Source organism: Meleagris gallopavo, chromosome 1, assembly GCF_905368555.1.
Source record: "Meleagris gallopavo chromosome 1, MGAL_WU_HG_1.1, whole genome shotgun sequence".
NCBI classification, from domain to species: Eukaryota; Metazoa; Chordata; class Aves; order Galliformes; family Phasianidae; genus Meleagris; species Meleagris gallopavo.
The window spans coordinates 124332237-124358504 of NC_139404.1; the positions used below are offsets into that span (position 1 = coordinate 124332237).

Here is a 26268-nt window from a genome sequence, read left to right on the forward strand (position 1 = left end):
TGCTTAGCACAATGGATCCAACTGTTTGGTAGCTTTTATTTAAATTCTAATGCAAAACGAAGAAAACTTAATTAAGCCTCTAACCATAAATTAACATTAGAGCAATGCTCTTTGGTATCACCAACAAAATGTTGAATATTTGACAAAACTTTCAGCGTCACCTTTGATAAAATAAATGGCAATTTATATTGTTGGGCCAAACTGAGCTCAAAGAAATTTGAAATATTTTGTTGCAAGCATTTCCTGGTTTGCTTAGTAGAAAACACATGAAAGGAATAAAGCATACATAGAAATCTCCCCTTTCTCTTACCACCTCAGCAAAAGCCATTACATATTTCCAAGAAAGAATCCTTGATTGCAGGCAGAGCATCTCCCATCTTTGGCAGTAATGAATGAAGGGAATGCAGTATGAAAGAGCACGAAGATGAGGATCAGTTCTGATATTTTGAAACAATACACAGCAAGCAGGTTTAGCATCATTACTTCTCCTTCATAAACAGCTAAACTATGGCATAAAATTGGAATGACATTCATTGAAGTTCACACATCAGCAGAAGTGAAGGAAAATGCCATAGTAATCTTTAGTCTAATTGAATGTTCTAAATCTCCTACATACCTAGATGGTCTTTGATTAGAAATACTTCTGTGTATTAGAGATGCAGTTAGAAATGCATTTTCAGGTATGCTTAACGTGGCAGTGAAATGGAAGCCTTTTATAGCTTTCTTGCATCATATCAAGATTTTTACCACTTTTTATCATGATAGACTCCTTAAGCAGTAGATGTGCACTGCTTTCATGGACAGAATGGCTGTAGTGTCTCCTTTCACTTGACCCAGCAAACATTGTGACCAAAATCAGAAAAGTTTTACTGAATTTTCAGACAGTAGAAATGGTACAATAAAGGATTATCAAAGATTACAAGTCTAAGTTTCATTGCCAGAGACCAAAGGCATAGACTTTTGAAAATAAATGTTTCAATTTTTTCTCTCTGAGAAATAATTTTAAATATATATATATTATATATTTATATTATAATTATATTATATATATGTATATATAATTTTAAATAATTTTAAAGCCCAATATGTAGCAAATTCATCAAACTATCCTCATAAAGTCAGATAACTGAAATAAATATATGGGCTTATAATCATGAATATACAATAATCTTAAAGTTTAAAATTTTTAATTTCCTCCTTTTATTTGTTAAACTGAAAGCACCTATAAACAAATTAAAAAATATATAAGAAACTCAAATCATATATATTTTCAAGGTGATTTATTACGATAAATAAATACAATTGTTTAAACTGTGGCAGTAAAACTAGACACTGCAAGCCAGAAGAGAAGAATCTTGCAATAAAACATTAAGGACAGTGTAAAACTTACCAACAGTTTTCTAGCAAGCTCAACAAATTTTTCTACAACCAAGATGAACTTGGGCTTTAGAAAATATTTGTTTGAAGCAACTGAAACCATACATAGCAGAGAGCAAGCTAGTGAGGCAAAGGAACCGCAGAGGTTCTAATTATACCAGCAACTGTGACTGAAAGAAAAAATTGCCATTTTTAATTGGCTGATGAAACAGAGTATTTTGATAGGGCTTGCACTACTCTCAAAAAGTAAGTGATGGTTATGTACATAATTTATTAATTTTTTTTTTCTTCTATAGCTTATCTATCATTCCTTGTGATTATGCTTTTTTTTTTTTGCAAAAGTAAAGCTTCATAATTTGGACCAGCCAAGCATCATACGAATTTCAGCAGCTTCTATCAAGCTTCTGAGTGAAACTTATGCTGTTAATTCTTCATGATGAGTTCCTTGGGCGTTTGAAACCTAGTTTTTTTCATTATCCTTCCACCACAACTAAAATTTTTGCAGAGCAAAAGCAGTGCAATGAAAGACAAGTGGATTTCAGAAGGAAGTCCAATACAGCTAAAAAAATTCATTCTGAACTCAGATTTCAGAACTTGGAATGCGGGGTAGGTTGTAGCAATACATGTTTTCCTTTACTTTTCCCTCAGACAGCTGAAAAGAGAGCAATCTGAAGCTTCAATTATGTATGTTGATGCATTTCCTTTGTATCATTTTCTGATCCACAGATAAAAGGTAAGATACAAAATATAGACCAAGAAGCAAATAAAAATGTTTTATATGCTCAAAGAAATGTATTTATATGAAATACATAGTAGTTATGATAATACAAAATATTTGTGCATATGTTATCAATACTGTAACATTTTCATTGAATCACAAATCATAGAATCACAAGGTTGGAAAGGACCTACAAGATCATCTAGCCCAACCATCCTCCTAGCACCATTACTATCCGCTAAGCTCCTAAACCACATATCATAGCTCCTCATCCAGAAGCCTTTTGAATACTGCCAGGGACATTGACTCCATCACCTCCCTGAGCAGGCCGTTCCAGTGCCTGACCATTCTTTGAGAAAAGAAGCTTTTCCTTATGTCTAATCTAAATCTCCCCTGGCGCAACTTGTGGCCATTTTCTCAGGTCCTATTTGTTGCGTGGGAGAAGAAGCCAAAACCCTCTTAATCACAACTTCCCTTCAGGAAGTTACAGAGTGCCACAAGATCTCCCCTGAACTTCCTCTTCCCAAAAAATAGTTAGAAACCCTTCTGTTAAAAACTGCTCCATTAATTCTACTGCATAGACGCAGATAGTCTTTTATTTCTTACTAATGTGATGATGTGTTCAAATATATCATTCTGGACTAAATGTACAAATTCCTCTTTATAAATTAGTATTTTTAACTTTGGTGATAATCTACATAAGTGTATTTTAAACTTCCTAGAATGCTAGACAATGCACTTGTATGGGAACTGCTGAATCACGGCCTGAACCTCTGACTGACCACCTGAGGCAAGCAATGAGTCAGCTCTGAGAGCACAGGTGAAGGCAATTCATCCTTTTAAGAGGTGACGATCTGGGGGGAAGGATCTCTTTCTGGAGGTCCCTCCTTTGGAGTTTTACAGTGAGCCCAGGATAAGGGTAAGCACGCTACCTATTTTCTTTTTGGTATAAAAACCTGCTTAGCCAAACACTCTTGTTTATTTCATAATTATAACATCTGTATATTCACTGATTATATAGCACTGAATAATAGCCATAAGGGAAAGCTGATCTTTAGTAAAGTGTAATTGAGTAGAGCTGTAGGAAAAACAGTATCAGTGTATTTATAGCAGTAGCTAAAACAATACTGATCTACCTGAAGTGGATTTTTTAGATTATGAGTAGCTATTTCCCACAAAATATCAACATTTCTTGCTGCTACCTACAATCTTTAACTGGTGAAATATTAGAGATCAATGTATCTAAATTTTTTGAGAAAAACTTTTTTTTTATTGCAGATCTTCTGAATTAGTTTCCACTTGCCATTTCTGTAGGATGTCACCTTCTTTGTGCCCCAGGGGAAAAGAAATAAGGTAAAAAAGTGTATGCATAAAAAAGATTTACAGCTAAAATATATTTAAGGATGTATCAAGCAAGAGGAAGCAGGTATTCAGAACACACACACACACACACACACACACATATATATAAAGAGATAGAAGAATGCATTTATGGAGCAAATGGCCTTAGAGAGTAAAGGGAGAGAAACCTGGTGGAAAAGAAAATGTTGGTACATGCCTGAGGAACAGAAGAGCTTCAAGCTATCATTATGCCAATCCATCCCAAGAGCAGAATTTGGCCATTGTTTGGGAATTGCTGAGTTAGATTGAACCAAACAAAGATTCCCTGGCCTAAAATAGTATGATGTGGTAAGAATACCAGCAGAGACAGAAAATAGTTAGTGTCTGTCTGTCTATCTAGTCTTCAAATCTACATAACTTTTCTTTCTGTCATTTACATATCCTTAATTTTAAGTCTCTTCTTGATTTTTTTTTTTTTTTTTTGAAGCCTTCATTATACGCTAAGGATATGGTAATATACATCTTATAGTTGCATAGCTATCATTCAGGCTGCTTGGAAGAATTGTTCATTAAGCTTCATGGAGATAACTTCTGAAAATCTAAGTGGCAAGCTGTCATGTTGCAGTGAAAATAGTTAAAAAAAGAACATTAACTAGGTCAACTCCAAAAAAAAAAAAAAGCTTTGCGTTACAGTGCTTGTCACAAACATAAAAATCATTTTTTTTTTGCAGTATTCTTTAATTGAATATGGAGTTAACTCCAAGATGAACATGACAAACTATTACTGGATTTTTCCACCATGGTTCAAATATACCTGCTCTAAATATATTTATGTTAGGATTTCTTGTTATTCTGTTTTTGGTCTCACAAAACATGAAGGTATTTCATACTTTCTAAGAATGAAGTACAGATAAGGGGGACTTTTCAAGTTAGGAACATCAGTACCGAATGATATTCGTAATACAGATATTTCTAAAAAAGTTGTATGAATTGCTAGCCTTGCTAAAGTCAGATTTTTAAACAAGAAATAATTCCCAAATTACAAGCTTCTGTTACATTTTAAAATGAAATTGGATGCATTCATCTTCCAAAAGAATGTAGTAACACTGCTGCATTTTGTTCTCCAAACAACCATTTCCTTGAAATTCTAGTGAAGAAAAGTGCAGTGTGTAGCATTAGTACTACTTCATAGAAATAAGCTAAACTGTAATCAATGTAGAAAAAATCAATGGTAAAACTAGAAAAAAATAAAAACATTTCACATTATTTAAAAGTGAACTTCTGTGATATTAATTCCAATTCTGTTTAATGGGAATTTAGTAGGATTCCTTTTACCCATTAATATACATTTATCGCTGGATATTATGCTTCATTTAGTTGTTTGAACATTCTGTGAAATACAAGAGAAACATTGTTTTTTCACTAAACATCTACCATATCTTGGGATTTCCTATAAATGAGTAAGAAGAAAATTCAGACAGCCCAAGTAGAACACTATTTTATGAATATCCAAAAACTGGTGAAATGAAACGGAACACACCTCTGTGATGACCTGTACTCTGGAATCCTTCATCGTCTCTACTTATACTGAAATATAGTTTATGTATACTGAAAACTTTTCAAGACTGATTCATTTTCAGTTTGTTCACCATGTTAATTTTGTATCTTGCAAATGAAACTGCAATTGCACAAGAGAATTAGACATACTTACATGATTTGTGTTTCATATATTCATGGGAACATGCTCAGCTTTGTGGTGGAAAAAAATCATTATTATGCTGTGGAGACCCTTAATACAGACCCCTAATGCTCTACATAGAAAACTAAGGTTCTTTTATTCAAAAGAATGAAAAAAATGCTACATATTTATGCAATCTTACCTATAAGAGCTGTTGCATAACCTCTTTGCTTCAGGACTTTGGAAAATGTTATTTCTTCAGAAGGAAGTCCACCAGAAGAAGCAGAAAATAAGAAGACACCAACTCGTGAAAAAGCAGCCATTCCTGAATACAGTGAGAATGAATGAGACTTAGATAACACAGTGAAACAGTTTTCAGTCATTATTCCTGAACTCATGTTTTTTTCTTGAAGTAGTATCATATAAATGACATATTACCTGCAGTCATGAAACACAAGTGTCAGATACTGTCATCTGTTTTCAGCTGTTCAGCTGATTTTTTTTCCTGTATTTTTACCAGAAAATGGAAAGTGGAGAAAATGGAAATTCTGTTGCTGTGAATGTGGGTTCAGCCATCACACAAAGAGCTGCAAGACCAGTAAGCATTCTAAGATATAACATAACTTGAAATTGAGCTTGCATAATTTATTTTTCTTGGACATGGAGAAGGAATGGATTTGAGGACACTTTCCAGGTTCTTCTCCCAAAACTTCCACTTTCCTCATACATGGTTTTCTTCATGACTTCAAGGTAATTTGAAAGAAGGCAGTGGATGCAAGGCAGTCTTTCAGCTAGGTACATAAATATCATGAGGTCAAAAAAGAGCAAGAGAGCGTGACTTTAGAAACAGTGTCTAGGGCACTCACCTTTGGTGGGAGAAAATCAGTGCTCCAATAGCCTGAACATACATGACTGACTTCCAGCCTGAGAGTATCAAAGCAAAATCAGTCATCAGCTAGTAAGACAACATCTAAATAAGGCACAGTAATTTCTATGCACTGAGAGTCTGAAAACACTAACTTGAGCTTATAAGCTGCTCTCAGGATGATGAACTAGAGAGTTCAGGTTCATTAAAATTAGATTACTAGGATTCTAGATGAGAGTTGGCTCAGAGTGCAGACAGACAGAACACAGGATATCCATGCAAATCTGTGCAGACGTATCTTCAGGAAGTTTGAATTATGCAACTTGAATGACTGCAGTGCCAAAATTACATGACTGATCTAGACAACCAGAATCTTCCCTCAGGTATCCATTGTGGTTAGAAGAGAAAAAGACTTGTTAGATCAGTTTATTAAAGAGATCTCTCTGTCTTTCAAATGCTGACTTCAGATTTTCACCTTGCACAGCAACATCAGTTTTAGTAATCAATGGTTTAGGCAGTTTTAGTTGTCTATACATATCCATATTTCATTTCAAGGTGTACTTTGATCTCTCTTAACTGAAATCCATATAATTCCTTTAAGTTATCAGAAACAAATCATAAAACTATGATTTTTTTTATCAGTATCTTTCCCTGAGTTTGTGTCTAATCAAATACTATATTTTGAAATATAAAACTCCTAGAGATGCAGAAAAATATTACTTTTTTTTAAAACAAACAAACTGTGATTCTAGCTTTTTCTGTAACAATTTTCTACTAATTCTTCACTGATATTTCAGAGTAGTCTATATTTAACAATTTCATAATTTAGTTAAGGCAGAGTTCAATTTTTGCATGCACATGGAAATTATTAGGTATAACTGAGAACAGACCATTTAAGAACAAAAATCAGTTCAAATGCTAATTTTTCTGAAGAACAAGGTCTATAATAGAAACTGACCTCTGGTTTTACCTACAGTAAATATTAATAGAAATATAACTGTAATAAGTATATAAAATTTTCCTTTGCAGCTGAATGTAATGGAAATTTAGCAAGTTATGTTAGCTGGCACTTTTGCAGAAGCTTGTTACATGATTTGAATGAACATGAATGTATCAAGTAGGCTCCAGAGTCTTGCTTTGCTTTCATTCCCAGAAGCAAGGACAGGATGTTTTATCACTAATGAACAAGTGATCTGATTAATGTATAATGATTCCTGCTAAAAAATTATGTTGGGAGAATGTTAAAATTGCATGCCTAAGCATAGAGGAGATCAGTCTCAGCACACTAAAATAAACAGGTTCTATACTGTCTCATATTGGCTTTCGATTTGAAATAAGAGAAGTTATATGCATTCATAGGATACTTAACACTGTATGGCAAGTTATGAAACAAAAGATATGAAAGAAAAGATATGAAACAACTGAAGAGGTGAACACCTCACAGTCCTGGACAGTGGAGGAAATCAATGGAGTTTGGCTGTTACTGCCATTAAAAAACCATAGTTCAATTCTTTCTCAGTGTTTTTAAAAATATCTAACTCGATAGAAAGCTTTATTTATGTGTGAACTCTTGGGCAGTGAGAAAATCTACCATGTACAGAAGGTTTCAAATGTTGCCCAACTCTCCATAGCTTGATTAGACACTGAAATGAGTACCTAACCTGGTAAACACATAAGAAAAAGGCAGAGCAAAAATGTAGTTCACTGCAAATAAAATAAGATATATATAGTTTATTTATATATAAAATAAACATATTTGTATTTTACCTGATCTGATAGGGTAACTCCCTGTCAAGAAAGCTGCCCTGCTTGGAGTACACAGTGGTGATGCTGCTAAATGCTGAGTAAGTGTCACTCCTTCTTTTGCTAGCCTGTCAATATTGGTTGTTCTAAAAAAAAAAAAAAAAAAAAAAAAAAAAAAAAAAAAAGGATTATTTAAAAGTAGGCATGATGAGATAAAGATTTGTATATTAGACTCCAAGTTATTAATGTTCACAGTTTATGACTCTAATATTAGCTACAGTAGCACATCCAAGCTTCCATATCTGCTTGAGAACCTTGTCATCATGCAGACAAAAGTTGGCTACTGTAGGAGTAAATCCTGTGCCTTTAGTTCTACAGAGAGAATACTAGAAATGAAAACTGACCAAGAGCTACTGCGTGTTCTGGTACGTCACTAACCTACAAGATTAATGACTATAACCTCAAGAAACAGTAGTCCTTTCACATAAAAGTTCAAATTTAGTCAGAAATATTAATTTTCCAATAGACTTTTTACTATCTGCAACATCGTATATGATATCATCTATGATAACAAGAAATTTTTTCATACTCCAGAGATGAAATTCTGAACTGTCGCTACACAGAGTATACTTATTTGAGCTGTTCTGGCTCTCAGGAGTGAGAAATATGACAGGAATGGCCCAACACACACTAAGGTGCAGCAGGAGGGCAGGAGGTGCTCCAGGATGGAGCAGCAGCTCCCTGGAGCCCAGAAGAGGAGCAGTGGTGGGGCAGGAGGGCTGGAGGAGCTGCTGCCCATGGGGCCTGTGAAGGGCAGTGCCTGAAGGGTGGGCTCCTCAGTACAGAGTCATGCTGGGGCAGTGCTGGGAGAGCTGCAGCCTGTGGGAAGCCCATACGAGATCAGTTTGGGAAGGATGACATTTTCTAGTCTGTTAATAGTTGGGAACAAAAAGATTAATTTATTTTGCACTGAGTCTGTTTTAGCCTGTGAGGGTATTTGGTGAATGATCTCCCTCTCCTTATCTCTGCCCATGAGCAGTGCAGTGGAGAATAGTCCATCACAGTTGGTTGCTCAGTTCTGTTTATGTTTCAACTTTTTGTCTGGGTATATACATCAGCTAATGATGTAATGAATATAAGGTTGAATATTCTATTCTACAGAAAGAATTGTATACAATCTGTTTTTTTGTTGTTGTTTTGTTTTAAATTGATAAATCCATAGAAAAGCCTCAACATAAAGCTCTGACACCCCCAAACATATAATTATACCTTAAAGTTCTGTTTCCATAACATCCCAGGTCTCCAATACCAAGATCATCAGCTATCAGTAAAACAACATTGGGGTTTGAAACACTGTAGGTATTGACACTATTTATGGCACACTGGAAAATCATTAAAAATAAAAGGAGTCCCATCTTCTTCCTGGTGTACAAGAACAAGAGAAAATGGTAAGAGATAAAGACTTAAAAATAAATAAATAAATAAATAAGTTAATTTATTCTAATATTATTGCCTTAGATTCTATAGCAGAATAGCAGAAGATAAGAGTTGGATTCTCAATTTTTCTTTTGCTTCTTAAGAGATTTTTTTGCGTTTTCTCACCTATATTTTTTTTAAATTAAAAATGCATCTTTTGTTAAACAATTAGTCATTCTTTCCAAGTGTTTACTGAGGTTTTTAAATAAAAACAAACAACCAGTTAGAACCTCTATGATAGTACTTTTGTGTACATAGATGTACTACAGAGAAATAAACCATTACATTAAAAAGTAGTATTATTTTCTTGAAGTATAAATGTGATTTTAGGAACGTAGAAATTGAAATAATTTAGAATCAAAATTTCAAATGTACATTGCAGAAAAAGCAGTTCTGCTACTGAAATAAGTGCGTGAATAATTCTTCAGCAAAGGAAAATTCTATTTGCAGACAGGATAAAATAACATGGCAAAGGAGATAAAAATATGCACTGCAAAATTATTGAAAGGCATATTTATGAAAAAAAAATCACAAAAATCTGGCCTATAACAAAACTGTGTAAACATTTTTTTACAAATAATAATGTTCTATAAAAATAGCTCATGCTTTATCTAACTTCAAACAGGAAGAGTAACGTAATGTACACATTGCTATACTGAATGCTATGAATGCTATCTTACCTACATAGGGATTTGCAACTCTGTTTAAACTGACTATGCTCTGGCTGAATTTGAGCAACACTAGGCTTTGATGGACAGTGCCAAGTACATTCAGCAAAAGAGAACACAGGTTTTTTTCTCTTTTACCCCTAGTGATACTTCCGTCTTTTCTGGATTCTGGCAACCTTTTTTCAAACACAGATGAGGTATGAGTCCCACCTGCACACTTGCTTACACTGGGACAAAAAGGAAAATGGAGGACAATGAGGTAGAAATTTTGAAAGCAAAAGAGTAGGAAAAAGAACCAGGAACAAAAATTTCCAGAGAGAATGTGGACAGAAGATCAAGAAAGAAAAGGTTGTAAATCAGTGAGTTATGATAAATAAAAGCAACTGGAAAGAATGTAAGCCAGAACTGCGAAAGAGAGCTTGTACAAAGGGACTAAACATCAAGGGAGAACAATTCATAAATCACTGAGGTGTGGTGGGCAAAAGCATCCATAAGCATGCAGTAGTCACAACTGGTAGAACTTGTTCTGACTTGAATAAAAATCAAGGAAGGAAATTAGAGACCCAGATGAAATAAGAGTTGTGGGTTGAAATGGGGAGAAATAGTAGAGAGTTTAAGAAACAGGAAGAGACAGTATGATGGTGGACAGATAGATAAATTGAGGAAAAAAGGTGAGAGAACTGGGACTATGTGGGATAAAAGAGCTGAGGAGCTATGACTGGGGAAGGTGAAGGGAAATGGAAAGAAGAGCCTCCACAGATAAGACTTGATTGGTTACAAATGGTGTTTCCCAGGGGTCAGAACTGGGGCCTGTCCTGTTTAGTATTTTTACTGACAACCTGGACAAGGGAATCGAATCCACCCTCAGTAACTTTGCAGATGACAATAAGGTGGGAGGATGTGTTGATCTGCTTGGAGGTAGAATGGCCCTACAGGGGGCCTGGAGGGGTCTGGACAGGCTGGGTAGCTGGGCTAAAGCCAGTGGGATGAAGTTCAATAAGACCAACTGCCAAATACTGCATTTTGGCTACAACAATCCCAGGCAGCACTACCGATTTGGGGCAGAGCGGCTGGAAGACTGTGCAGGGGAAAAGGACTTGAGGGTGTTGGTCAGTGCTCAGCTAAACATGAGCCAGCAGTGTGCCCAAGTGGCCAAGAAGGCCAATGGCATTCTGGCTTGTCTCAGAAATAGTGTTGGCAGCAGAAAAGGGGAGTACAGGACCCTCTATACTCAGCACTGGTGAGCATACATTAATGCAATTTTGAATTCCTGTTTCATTTTCCCTATGATATAATAGGACTAATAATACTAATAATACTTCCTCTCTTCCTTAGGTGAATGCTAAATTGGGAAGATTTAAGAAGGTACTTAATTTCGTATAATGAAAGTCATATAAGGGTACGGATTTCATACATGCTGTTTCAATCTATAACAACTTATTTAATTACTGCATGTGAAATTACATGCATATGTAGACAGATGCATCCATATACACACCTATGCAACTTTTTCAACACATCTGCAAATTACATTTTTGGATTTCTAATACATATTTAAAATATATCTTAAAAAGATTAAAAAAAAGTGTAAGAAACAATTGAAGAAAACAAATCATAGCTATTATCCACTATTTGTTTTTATTTCAGATGGACTTATTAAACACTCCTTCTAACTTTCTGCATAAAAAATGTTGGCAAATCATACAAAAGCCAAAGACTTGTCTTTCCTCCCACCTCCCCACCCCAAAGGATAATTGGCTATATGCTTCATTGTTATAACCTTATCTTGATTACTACATACTTGTGCATTTCTTACTAGAGTGATCATATGAAACTCTTTGGAATCCTCTCCTTCCCAACTGAATAAACAACTTATCTCTAAACTACTTTTCTAATATAATGGAGACAATGCTTATACTTCATTCTTGAAGGTATGCTTTCTGATGAAATAAGCAACATTTAAATATTTTCATCTCATTAAAAAATTGTTGTGCTACCATAAAGTGATATGCAAAGAAAAAAAAAAAAGCCTTGCTTGACTGATAAATTTATGTTGCTAGATGAAGATTCACTCAAAAGTCCCAATTTCTCTCACAGAAACCAGTTCTATCTGTTGCATCCTTTATTTCATAATACCTCCAAAAGATAAATAAAACAATACTCTTTTGACCTGATCCTAATGGTATTTCACTTAGATAAACAAAATGTACTTTGCATTTGCAACAGACTAAAATCATGCAAAAATTCAATTATAACATCCTAACTAGTAATTTAGTCTCAGCAATAAGATTCATTTTTTTGAACATTATTTACATAAATGAAAATCTGTATTTAAATTATTAAAAGTTTCTTATTGTAAGACAGAAATTTCACATAAAATAAGCTTAGAAAACACAAGAAAAAACAAATTTCTTGTTCTGCCATGATTATCTGCTGGGTCTGAATCAAATTTAGACAAAGCCACAAAGCCTCTGTCAGACATGAGTTCAATTTAAGTATCCTTTTAAAATGATCTCTCAAAAATTTACTAGTTTAATCTCAACAAAATTACAGAACTTAACAGCAGTATTGTTAAATAATAAACCTTTTTTTTTCTTGTAGTAAATCATATCATGAATGGAAGATAAGATTTTGTTTTTTAATATAGTTTTTCATTAGTTTTATTTAAAAGAAAACAAAACAAAAAAACTTCAAACTGTATGATTAGATATGTATATTAGTTCCACAATTAATGTTCAACAACAGTCCTTCTGCCAGACAAATACTCGTTAGAAATTTAATTCTGAATGTGGACTGGTCAGCAGTGAAATAAAGGAGTACCACAGGTAGTCATCCTATCTGTCAAAGGCCTGAGAGATTTAAAAAAAAAAAAAAGTAAATCATGATTAACTGTTAATAATAATAACAGTATAATTAGTACTAATAATATCATGTAATTTCCCAGAGAGGTGGTCTAATGTGCTAAAAGAAATCTTTCAGATTCTGTAGTTGCACATTATTAAGATGTATATACATATATGCATATATGAAGAATGCATCTCTGCTCAGTGTTTACAGTTAGAAGAATTTTAGGTCAGTGTTTTATGTCAGCATGTGTTTTGTGTTTAGCTTAAAGATATAGTGCAATACAATTAGATTTTGATGAAAAGGAAAGGTAAGAGAGATGAGAAAGTTTCCTCTCTGAAATTTATAGCAGCTCACTTCAGAAAATATTATATAATGATGAAATGTTGACATATGCAAGTATTAACATTTGCTTTTTATGTGTATGCCCTTTAAAAATAAGATCTTTACAGTGCTACATTAAACAATGTAATATGACACTTCCTTACATATTTGAGGGCTTCGCTTAAATTCATTCTTGATATCTAGCTTAATTAATATTTTGAAAGCCGTTGAGTCAGGTTTTTGTTATATACTGGAGCTAGATAATGTGTGAAGTGGATGTTTCAAGAGTTCCAAATGGAAGAGAGGAAGAAATTGTATGACAAAAACTGTCTCTCCTGAGTTACTCAATGGTATCCTCTGGAGTATGTCAGGATCAAAGCTTTGGATTGCATAACATAATATTATTGCTTTTCCCACTACCTAAAACAACTTTTCTAGTCAAAATGGTTTACTACAGAGATTGCTGTGAAACAGCCAGTAAATTTTTCTTTGCTATGTAAGGCTAACAAGTAACATAAATAAAATGATCCAGTATGTTATGCTATTTCCAAAAGGATGTTCCACTTAAAGAAAACAGAAATTGTATTTGCATAAATTTGTTCTCAGAATGTGAGATTATTATTTTTAAAACAGTTCTATTGTTATTTATGCCTTCATTATGACAGCACTCAAGGACTCTCAATATAACTTACTGTGTCAGAGTCAATAACTGAAAAAAAGGTTTCATTCACACAGTGTAATTCTACACACAGAGGAGCTAGAAGCCTATATGGCTTTTATCAACTAAGCAGTCATGGCAAACCAATCCGTCTGAATTTTATTCATCTTAAAGTTATGTATTTAGCCTGAGTTAATTATCTAGGCATCCTCTCTAATTAGTAGGAAGAGACAAACATGTTAAGAGGATGATTCAACGCTTCTTAAGACTGATACGATGAAATGCTGAAAGTAATGTTCATGACTTTTCCCAAAGAAAGAGAGCCTAAACACCTAATTTAGGCAGTGTGTATATAAAAGGAATAAAGATGCATGAAATGTATCCCAACTTGTTTATGGATTGTCTGTGTGTGCTCAGCATACAATAGGAGGAAAAAAATCCGTGTTATGTAGTACACAACCAATGTACTTTTTCATTAGTATGATGTGTTCTACCAGTGGTACTAGTATAACAGCGTATCGCTTTGTGCAATACCACTGGTACCTGTGAACTGGGGACAATTCTTAATGAGTTTTAGCTGCAAAATTTTTCAAGAGATGCACATAGCACTTTTTCCTTTCCAGACTGTATGGCAATCTGATGAATATTCTGTCCTAAGTACCCTAGTGTTTCATTATTCTTAATTAGGAAAAAAAAAAAAAAAAAAGGTACAAATGCTTACATCCAACAGCAAAGAGTGTTTTATAGGAGTATTGGTAATTCAGTCTATGAATAAAGTCAGCTACAGCCAACCCTGTATTTAGGTTACATTCACAAGTGTAATCAGACAAATAAACTTTATCTCTGACAGACTTTTGACAGAACAGAAATTGCATTCCCTGCTGCTACCTGAACCAGATGATATTTCAAGAGAAATGTTGTCAGAGGCGACCAACTGACTGATTGTGAGTGCAGTTTGATTGTGGTTCACAGCTTCTTCCACGCTGCCTTCTTCCCTAAAGGCTACAAAGACACTGGGAAACCAAAGCAGCAGGTGACCAGCCAGCCATTGCTAGAGCCTATTACCTTCTTTCAGGGTAGAACCTATTACCTTCCCACAGAAAAATAAAGCACTTAAAGGTTCTGACATGGCAAGAACTGGTCTGTGATTGTGTCTGGGTACTGTCTGGAGACTCATGAAAAGGTCATGCACCTTCCCAAAGGCCCAAATACCAGGTCTCCCTATCTCTCATCACACATGGCAATATACCCATTCTGGTCACATGCTTGTCCTCACAAGTAAAGAGTAGGAGAAAAGAGAGTAGCAGTGCACCTATCACCGAATCACAGAATGGCTCAGGTTGGAAGGGACCTCAAGGATCATGAATCTCCCCCCTCACCGCAGGCAGGGTCAACAACCTCCACATTTAATACTAGACCAGGCTGTCCAGGGCCCCATCCAACCTGGCCTTGAACACCTCCAGGGATGGGGCATTCACAACTTCTATGGACAGCTGTTCCAGCACCTCACCACTCTCCCTGTAAAGAACTTCCCCCTGACATCCAACCTAAATCTTCCCTCCCTCAACTTAAAACCATTTCCCCTTGTCATGTCCCCTTATTTTTGCTGTTACTTTGAACAGATCTAAAAAATTTGATCAAAGTCACATTTTTTTTTTAAGACTCAATGGAAATTAGAATAAATGGAATTATTCATAATTTTTATTCTGTCCTCTTATATGGTGACAAAAAAGCTTCAGAAACATAATACATATATACACATAGTAAGATGATAAGCCATTTTCTTACTAGTTCTAATATAAAGGTAATTCACCAGAATTATTCATTTTAAACAATAAACAGTTTTAAAAACCAATACTGCTGTTGGAAACAAAAGAAATCTTACCAAAAAAAAATCAAAAAACTTTGTAATTAGAAAAAGGATTATGAGCTGCAAAGTTATTACACAGTTGCCTGATTACAAGCTATACAGATCAGAATCTTCTCATAAAAAATATACAAGCCAAGTGACAAACACATTAACAAAATAATGCATATACATTAGCAAACTTTTTATCTGAATCTTAAAGCTTTAATCATGTACTAATTTTAGAGGACAAATGAATAGTTGACTCACACTCCTATGAAGAAAAAATAATAAAAAAAAAAACACAAAAAAATCAACCTTGTGAATATACTTAGCTTAGCAAAATATTTGAGAGAAATTATTTAAATAGAATAGGATTAGGCAACAGTTAGAATTAATGTCTTAAAAAGGATATCTGAAACAGTAAATAATTATCCAACTAAAAATATCCACTTATAAGACAAGAAGCAGCTTAAATAGGTCCTGGATGTTTGACAAAAAAAAAAACATCTAGAAGAAACAGCAGAGAAATACATGTAGTGCACTACAGAAATACATGAAAAAGGGAAAGTTAAAAAGATCCCTTTGAATAAACTTTTGCACTTCGCCTTCCCCTTTCCATTCCCTCTCTCCTTCTTTTATCTGGTTTTCCCTTTCTCTTTCATAGGGACTCTACACAACTTATACATACTTCCCATTAAAACAGAACACATATTAAAAAAGTCAAAATCCCAACACAACAGAATGAATGAAAATTATCATTTGCTCAACACTATATTTGCTCATTTCATTTTCATCTTATTTTTTATTACATTTCAAGATCATAAAGAAATATAAAAAGTATATCAAGATTTATTTATTTTTTTTTCCATTTCTTGTGGCACATCAGTATTAACTTTCCTTTAACATTTGAAGAGTTCCTCAGTAATAGCTCTAGGAATCTAATTATCTTCTGGCCTGGAGTGGAACATGCTACAAGTATGTTTGAAATGAGTAATGTGTTTTTTAAATCATATCAGAACATCTGCAAGTAATTTTTTTCCTTCGTTCAATGCCCTTAGATATGACACATAGTTATGTTCTTAAGGTTAGATTCTGCCTATCAGTGGAAAAAAGAACATATTTTTTGTCTGATGTGCATTTCTCAGAACTAATAATTTACTGCTACTATTAACAACTGCCATAATAGACAACATATTCAGTTGTCAGTTTTAGTAACTGATATAAATGGAAGATGTAACTCTTCTTACGTAGGTAAGAGTAACATCTGTAAATGAGTAATCCATGTCATCAGCTTTTAATGGTAGGGATTCTAGAAGAAAACAAGTTTGCATACCAGTCTGTCTAGTTTAAGACAATGTCAGAGGAGAAACAGTCTGTCTGAGCTCTGTTTCCTAAGATATCTTTGTAATATGACTGTTCAATTGATTCTGATTTTTCAGCATGGCGGGGGGAGGGAAGGGAAGTGAAAAAAAAGAACAAAAAGAACAGACTATCTTTACACCTTGGCCTTTTAATTTCAAATATTTGTCCAGGACACAAAAAATCCAGTATCAGTGCAATTTTGAGCCTGAAGCAGTTAAAATGTGCATTTTCACAGCCTGGAGTGGTACAGTCATGATTCTTGTTAAACATTTCTTGGCAACTCATCTGAAATGTCCAGACTACCTTTAATCCTTCTTCTCACTCTAAACTGATTTTCTTTCATACCTCCTCATCCCCAAACTTTCTCTTATAAAATCAAGAAATCACCGTACAAACTCTTCTACAATCCTAATCTTTCTCAACCATGTTCTTATTTCTTCTTTATGAATCCCATACTATTGTCATGTCAATACAGATTCAGACTGAATACCTCTTGGATGCAGCTGCTTGTTTCGTCCAGTTCTGCATGCCCAGGTGCTGCTGTTTCCATTAATGCTCCATCACTACTCCTGCTGCTGCTGTTCCTCCCTACTTGACTTCAATCCCCACTAAGTAAGGTTTCCACCAGGCAACAATATGCAGTGCTTCCCCCGCTGGCTACTGTGGTTCTCCAGGTATTAGAAGAGCCTCAGCTGCTAGTCTGACAGGGACTGAACACCCAAATACAGGTTTGTACCACTTAAAATCCACATGAAGAGTACCCTAAGGCAGAAAATGTGTTTGTGAGAAAACAAGGCGTATGGAATCCATATTATTAATGAGTCATTACAAAACTGCATAGCAATACATGTGGTCAGATTCATGCATTCTTTTGAACATATATTTTTTTTGTTAAATGGACTTCTATTTTCATCTTCTTTTCTTTTTGTCTCAGGTGCTTGCCCAAATAGAGTTCTGTAGAAACCTGGCACATAGAACCTATTTAGAAGCTATGACATCTTCTGTACCTGCTCTCTTCCTCTCTTATTTCTTGCCATCCTCTCTCAGTAGTTCCCCTTATGGATATTGTTTCCTCAGTAACCATGTTTACACTCAGTTAACAGTTTGGATGTGTATGAGAATACAAAGGAAGAGATTAGCTTTATTTAATATCACTTAAAAAGTCATAGTTAAGTCTCACACTTTTCCACCTTTGAATCAGAGATTTGTTTAGATTACATTGCTAATAAACCAGGGTCACTTCAAAACTCCAGGCTTATTTTGAAACCTAGTCATCTCCTAAACTGTTTAACAATTTATTTCCACTGGATCTTGAAAGAGTCTTTTATCAAAATTATATACACTTCTAACATTACTTTTTAAACAGCCAGAGCTTAAGTGGTAAGAAAAAAAAGTTACAGCTGGAAAATGTTCTACTACATAAGCAATCTGCTTTATTTTTCATTCAGAATGCTTTCAAAATTCAAGTAAAGCTTATGCTCTTTTTAGCCCACTGTAGGCAGGGAATGTTCTATTCCACTGCAGTACTTAATAAAATGTATTTTATTGCAAAAAACATAGTATTAGTATGGCTTTTTTCTTTCTTACGTAAAATACATTAACCTAATAAGAAAAAGACAGCATTGCATGTTATTACTTCCCATAATTACTAACTTCCAGTCATGAAGAATTTGCTTTGAGCTGTGAAAGAATATGAACACCAACAATGGATGAACTCAAAGTTTACAATGAAACTATATATAAAAAAATATATCTGGGTATAGGAGGGGCATTTTACCTTGCAGCATGGAATTGTTTCTGTTTCTGCCTCTAGTTTTCAAACAAGATGGCTGTGCCTGTGTTATCAGTAAATGAGTGCAAAGTCCAGTCATGTGAGCTGAAGCAGAAGGGTGGAGGGGAAAAGAGAAGGACAACAGTGAAAAAAAAACAGAATGTGTTGTTATACAACGCCTACATTGCTTTTTGATAAGAAACTAATTCACTGGTAGGAACGATTTCAACATGTTTTCAAAATGCAAATACATACAAAACTTAGCAAGAACTCATCTTAGTTTGCCACTGAAGATCTTCTATCAGGGTTTTCAAATGCTATTGACATTGTCACGTATTCTTGGAAAACTAGGGTAGTGCAAGAACTGCAGGTATATTTCTGCCTTCAGTACACATTGTAAACATTACTGCAGAATACCTACATAGCAATGTTTAAAAAACTGTATTAAAACACCTTCAGAAGCATTATTTCAGATCATTGTTTTTTGGACTCTTCCACCTGATGTCTTATTTAGGTGCAATTAAGAAATTCTTTCTACATAAATAGTGTACACCAGAGCTAATCTTGTTTTGATTACTACCTGTTCTTTTAGAACTGACATGAGCACAGAAAATGACTACTCCCAGGAAGTTCTAATACTAAAACTCAGTCATTAAGCTTTTAGTTTGTGTATTATATTCCTCCATCTACCACAATATATTTATTTTTAACAACAAAACTTGATCAGGAAGCTACATCTAAAGAAATGCAACAACTGCTACCAGTGACACAACTCTCACATTCTAAATACAGAACTTCATTTTCCTTTCAGGCAAAATACTGAAGCTAAATGAATGACTGGGACAAATCAAACTGAAACAATATTTCTGAATAGCTACCTACATGCAACGTTTGTTACATTTTTCTTTGCTTCAAGAAATCAGCACAGCTTGTTCAGAGCTTTTCTCCTGTGTTTTTCCCTGTACTCTAAAATAGTATTGTAAAATAAGAACACTAAAAGCATTCTAATTTTTCTCTACTTTATCTCAAATACAAATAATAAATGTTAGTTCTACATTACAACTTGAAAAAAACTGTCCTGCAGTAGCTGAAAGCTACTTGCGTCTTTAGACACAAAGTCTGAAACAATATCTGCTCACCTACATATGAACATCCATATGCATAATAGAGTTAAATTCTCAGAATGCGTAAAGAAAAATATTTTTGAAAATGTGTTTGGAAGGAAAGGTAGGTTCAAAAATCCCTGACTGGATTTATTGGAAGCTCGTAGGACAGAGCTGCAGTGAGCCAGACCTTTAGACTAAGTTCATCAAAACACCTCTGCTAACTTTAAAATTTGGTCTCAAACAGAACTAAGTGTTCATCTACCAGGGAACTGCATGCATCCTTGTGAAAAGAAAACATAATAAAGATCACTCCCATTGTCAACTGGTAGAATGATAGAGCACATCTAAATCGTTCCACTTGTACATAAATCTATTAATCCCAACTACATAACAAAACTAAAATCTCTCCATTATTTTTTTTTTTTCATGGTAAAATCCAAAGAATGTAGCTAATTTGATAAAATAATTCTGAAAGTTACAGACATCCAGAATGAAAAGATATTGTTCTGTTGTCCCTATGATCTTTGTATATGTAAATCGGATTATTGGTTTTAATGGTATTTCTTCTGCAGCAAATCTTCAGTGAAAAACAATGGAAACACTTTGATCCATTCACTCTTTGGCTTAGTCTGAGAACACCAGAAATAAATTTCACAGTTGAAATTTTTTTAACCACTTAGCTACTCTGGAGGACTGTAGGAAAATCACTATATGATAAGAATTTGTGAAACTTATTGACTGCAGATGACTGTGCAGTTCAGAGTACATCAAAATGTTTTTTCTTTCATTGGCCCAAACAGTTGGAAGTCAGAAGATGCCAAATTCAGAATACATAGTGGGTGCGGTAGAACAATTCAGCCAAGATTGGCAATATGCTCCACAGTCTTCAAACAGGCACAGAGCCTGGTATTATCATGCTGCAAGAGAAAGGTTGTCTTCTCTGTCTTGACTCTGAAAGTTTGAGCCTTCAGCTTAGTCAGCATCACCATACAGCAGAAAGAGTAGATGGTTTGTCCAGGTTCCGAGAGGATCCAGAAAGATCATCCCTTTCTTATCCCCAAAGACAATGCACATCACTTTACCTGCTGAGGGATGCATCTTGAACTTTTTATTTGATGGGAAATCACGTATCTTCACTCTATGGACTGCCCTTTTGATTCCAGCTTGTAGTGGTGACACTGCATCTCATCACTGAATGATGTGATCTAGCAAACTGTCACCTTCAGCCTCATATATGTTTAGTAGGTCCTGACAAACTTGCATACAGTGTTCTTACTGTTGCCGCATGAGCATGTGTGACACTGTGCCAACATAATAAAATAGGAGGCATTACTTTCAGAGCATCCCTCTCGGTATATGTTCCTGCTCCTGGCAGGAACAGATGATCTTTAGAAGTCCCTTCCAACCTCTGATTCTATGATCCAGGTTTTCCATTCACTATAGACAGAGATTCTTACTATCAGATAACATTTACCTAATTTACCTCAGGTTATGTGTAAAACAAGTTCTTTAAAGAAATAAAGGTCTGACAAGACAGAAAAGATATATTTCATTGGATCTACTAGATAATGAATTTAGTTATTTCTCCTGGATATGTTAATTTAAAAAAAGCAGATGTATGTGCAGGTTCTCACCCTTTGCCAGGTTGTTCAAGCAGAAGCAAACAGATACCTTACTGGAACAGTTGAAAACTTTAAGAGACCGAACATTTATTTTATTTCCACCTAGTATAAGATGCTTTAGTTCAGATATCATCCCAGAAAATGCTGGTAGAGAATCAGTGACAAGCGTGCCATCTACTGAATGAAGTTCTTTCTGAAGCATACAGGCTTTCCTCAGAGTTCTGCAATGCAACAATGCAGCCTAATACTTTCTCATTTCACAACCACAACTCAAGGTGATGAGTCTCTGGTGGTGCATCCTACTTAACTGGGTACACACTCAACTTGTCTTGTTAATAGCTTTTCAAAATTTGTATTAGCCTACTTTTTCCAGATGGGAGCATAGTTGTTGGGACAAAAACTATAAAAATACGATTATAGAGTGAGGTTGTCAAATGTGGTCATTACTCATTGCTGGTAGTAGTAACTGGACTAAATGACAAAACATTACTGAAACAGTGATACAAGTTTTCATTCTGTAATACAGTTCCGTTCAGATAGCTGCTTCATCAGGCTGGCAAGATTATATTTTTTTTATGTTTAAAAAATGCAGAAAAATCTTTCAAACTGCACGAAGACATACAAAACACCTAATAGGCTAGATATGTTGCCACTGATCTCTCTTAGTGGAGTATAATACCAAATATATTTAAGTAATAAGGATATAGCTAGAAGAAATTCATAAAGAAGATTTTAAATCAAGTAAGCAGAAACAAAACTTTTCAGCTTTTGAAAGGAAACAGCAAACACTGAAAGAAACAAAGGGAAATAAAAAGTCCAAGTAAATACTAATGACAGAAATATGCTTTAATTCTGAAATATAATTGCACTAAGACAAACCTGGACATAGCAGGTTTTAGAATCCATTTCTTCCACTAGTCATAATGGTACCAATAGTTTGATCATGAACATCCATCAATGATCTCTCTCTCACACTTTTCTAAAACACATGTAAACTTGGTCATGATAAAAGATTATTATTTATAGGCTACATAGGCTGTAATATTCAACTTATATAACAATTTGCTGAAACAGTTGATTGACCTAAAATATGGAGAACAATCTGACTACGCAGATGTAGCAACAAATATTCCCAAGAACTACAAATAATTCATTACTGGAAAAAAAAAATTGTGTTTGTTGGAAAAAAAAAAATAGTAATTCAGTACTCACGGTAATTCAAAGGAATATTGTTATTGGTGGCAATGAAGGCAGCCTATTAGTAGACGGTGACCTTACTATTTGCTACTCGTAAAACCCAAGGTTGTAAAACTTGATGTATCCAGTGTTGGACTTCTAAAGATTATAGAAACATGTTAATTCTAAATAAATAAATAAATAAATAAATAAAAATCAGAGGAACAACAGGCGCTATCTAAGTAGGGTAACAAAGCTGGTGAAGGATCTAGAAGGCAATAGGTATGAGAAGTGTCTGAAGTTCCTCTGTTCAGCCTAGAGAAGAGCAAACTAAGGGAAGGCTTGATGGTGGCCTACAGCTTCCTCATGAGGATCGTGGAGAGACAGTGCTGAGCTCTGCTCTCTGGTAACAATGACAGGACCCAAAGGAACTGCATTTAGCTCATAAGGGGAGGGTCAGGTTGGGTGTTAGGAAAAGTTTCTTTACCAGAGGGTGTTTGGGCCCTGGAACAGGCTCTCCAGGGAAGTGAACATGGTCCCAAACTGCCAGAGTTCAACAAGTGTTTGCATTATGCTCTCAGACCCAGGATTTGAATTTTGAGTGGCCCCATATGGAGCCAAGAGTTGGATTTGATCTTTTTGGGTCCCTTCCAATTCAGAATTTTCTATGATTCTAGAAAATCACTCACTGTAAACTTCAAAAAATTTTAGACAAATGTCTATCCTGGACAAATATTACACATATTCAGTTCTGACTCAATGAAAAGAATTCAGCTAGATCTTGAATTAAAAACTAGGAACTTTTCAGTCCTGTAGTGCTGCTGTGAGCAAGCATTCACCTTACAGAACCCAAAACAAAATGTTTGAGGTGCACTTAGTAGGTGAAGTGAACTGGCTAAAAAACTAAATTCAAGCTCTCACTTACTTGACAGCATTGAGATTTTAAGCTTCTTTCAACGTACCTTTAATATCTAGTTGTATCTACAAGTGTTGTTTCCCATCTTACAAACATTTTTGAAAACATCCTTCATTGATCACTGCTAAATTCCAACTATAAAATAGGAAATAATATTACACTGTATTTTTTTTTCTATCTACACTCTGAACTTAATTTCTCAAGACATGTAATGATATGCTTAACTTAAAATAGGTATACGACCTATAAAGAATTATTTCCACACACCATAACTAGCAGCCTTCATGTTCATGCTCACAAAATGTTTCTGTCATTGGCTGTCCACAAAAGCACGTTCCGAAGTATGTTACAAGTATGTGTCTGCATGTGTAGTGAGGAAGTAGGGCAATAACTTCAGAAAGGGAAAGAGGCATTCCCAACAGAGAATTCTGACTTGTCTGGGAGATACGTTAATTCTTGTAACTAAGAAAAAATCTTTGCTCCCCTAGTCAGTATACCTGATACAGCTCAGCTTCAATACCAACTCAAGAAGCTGGCTAACTCTGCTCAGCACTGCCCCCTTCCTTCCCACCATTTCTCCTCCCTGATCAGAGGTGCTATGGCATGGTGTTACAGCTTCTCTCTTTAGATAGATCCAGAAACCCAGACCAGAATAATCCAGATAAAGGGACATAGCTGGTTTCCAACTGACTCCTTGCTACTTAGGTACTGACTGTGTGTTCACTTCTGAGCATGTAGATATTCTGAGCTGAGGGTCAGCTAGCTCATTTCTCTCTGGCCTGCTTTCTGAGAAGAAACAACATTTTAAGGACAAGCACAGAATTCAGAATTGAGCTGTGAAGATTCAGCTCTCCAGTTTTGCATGCTGACTGGGCTACACGCACACAAAACTTTAAAACATGACAAATCAGTGCCTCACAATACTTGTTATCCAGAAAACACAAATTGTTCTCTTTCTTTACTATCTGATGATGTAATTATTGCATTCTTGGACAGTGTCCAGCTTAGGAATACAGGACTTAAAAGTGATCACTGGAAGGGTGTCTGCATTTAGTTATACCTTTATTGTAGGCAACTAAGTGAGGAATGTCTTGTTAGAAGAGTTAATGAAATACATGTTCCTTGTGGCACTACCTTTCCCCCCTCTTCCCCCTATAATTCATAACAAACTGTAGTAAAATGAAAAAAAATATAGCCATAAAACTCGGATGTCAACAAAGAAACCAATAAGTATAACCAGTATTTTTGGATCTTTTGATAATGTAAATTAGATAAATAAGATTAACCAGAGATCCAAAAGAGAAAGTCATAGGAAAAGCAGAACAATATAAAACACTTCAAATTTTATCTTGGTATGCATTTCCTTCTGCCTAAATCCTTCTTATAGTTTAAGGATAAGTAGGACCCATCCATTAAGCATTTAAGATTTCAGTGATGATGCTGTTAATCACTTGCACATTTTGGCTGTGTGCAGCCAATATTTTACTGGAAGACCAAAAATTACATTAAAAGGCTAATTCACGAGCCATGTAATGTAGAAGAGTGAGAATTATTCTCTCTGGCTTTAATGGAAACAACAAATGACCCTGAAGCATGACATTAAACTCTAATTTCCCAGCTTCTGAACCTATTCATTCCATTGCCAATTCTCATCAACAAATATAAAAACTGTCATCTAAAAACATGTTTGATCCCTTGTCCCATCTTGTGCTTGGTAGGTTCTTCTGGAGTTTCACTCTTCATTGCTGCTTAAGAACCTTACTATAGTACCTCATCTAAATTTATAGATTTCCGATGTATATCTTCACTTTTTTTCTCCTGTAAGCATGATACGTCATCTTTCTAGCCTTTGTAACTAACTCACTTGTAATTGGTGAAAGATATTAAAATCCAGAAAATAGAGGGCTCTTACACCTCTATATTCTTTGCATAAGAAATAAGAATACCCATACTAATAGTTAAGGAGGATATACTTGCATTTGACTTTTTATATTTATATACATATATTTATAATCAATAAAAAATACTGTAGAACAGCAGAAATACAGCACTGTTTCATTGCCTTAAGCTATATGCTCGATTTCCTTTTTTCAACCATAAAAACATGAGCAGAAACCACACAATATAATTCACATTAAGGCAAAAATTTTTTCTTTGATGACATTCAACACGGGGAGGAGTTTCATTTTCCGAAGGCTTATAGGCTTAACTACAGCAACTGTTGTGAATCTCAGTTGACACCTGAGTTAAATTACATTTAACTCTGTGTCATTCCAAGTAATTTCTTACTATTAGGAGGTTTAAAAGCTGTTCACGTAAATCATCATGAAGCTTTTAAATTACTCAAGTAATTCATTCATTTTATTCAAGGGATTTATAAGTCTTTAGAATCTTTTTTTTTAATATTCAAACCAAAATGGATTATAATCTGTTTATCCTCTTTGCAATAGCATCTGCAGAAGAAAAAAAAGTCAGCCTTTTCAACATGAAACACATAGTGTATGATGCTCTTATCAATGTTATACATTTACTGTAAGTGAATCCATATTTTAAGAACAGTATAAAGTAATGAAATAGGAAACTGCAATTTTGATTCAAGTCTATTACCCAAGAAAACACTTAAGCATATTCTGAAACTTTTATTCTCCAGGAAAAGAACTTCATAAATAAGTTTCCATGATTGGGAAAACTTTTTAGCTTCAAAACCAAACACAAAAAGACTAAAAACCATTATGTGGCCTGTGTACAATGTACATGTCCAATCATTTGGCTTG

At 34.8% G+C, this 26268-nt stretch overlaps 1 protein-coding gene and 1 long non-coding RNA gene across 4 annotated transcripts in view; one reads left to right on the plus strand and one right to left on the minus strand.

The window, feature by feature from the left end:
• The window catches only part of STS (steroid sulfatase), a 111061-nt gene that overhangs the window by 81596 nt on the left and 3197 nt on the right, over nucleotides 1-26268 (minus strand). The window contains exons 1-4 of one of the 3 annotated variants that reach the window (XM_085212710.1): nucleotides 7747-7875; nucleotides 5981-6038; nucleotides 5553-5905; nucleotides 5317-5439 (exon numbers count right to left, since the gene is read on the minus strand). In XM_085212710.1, coding sequence (XP_085068836.1) covers nucleotides 5317-5439; nucleotides 5553-5562 — 133 coding nt within the window. In that variant the 5' untranslated portion in view covers nucleotides 5563-5905; nucleotides 5981-6038; nucleotides 7747-7875. Of the gene's footprint in view, nucleotides 1-5316; nucleotides 5440-5552; nucleotides 5906-5980; nucleotides 6039-7746; nucleotides 7876-8991; nucleotides 9145-26268 lie in introns of those variants that run through there. The other 2 variants (XM_085212728.1, XM_085212720.1) reach the window with 2 other exon arrangements.
• On the plus strand, nucleotides 10403-16317 carry LOC146545607 (uncharacterized). The gene is made up of 3 exons (XR_014880315.1): nucleotides 10403-10537; nucleotides 11202-11231; nucleotides 14543-16317. It is a non-coding gene; the product is annotated as an uncharacterized LOC146545607 (long non-coding RNA).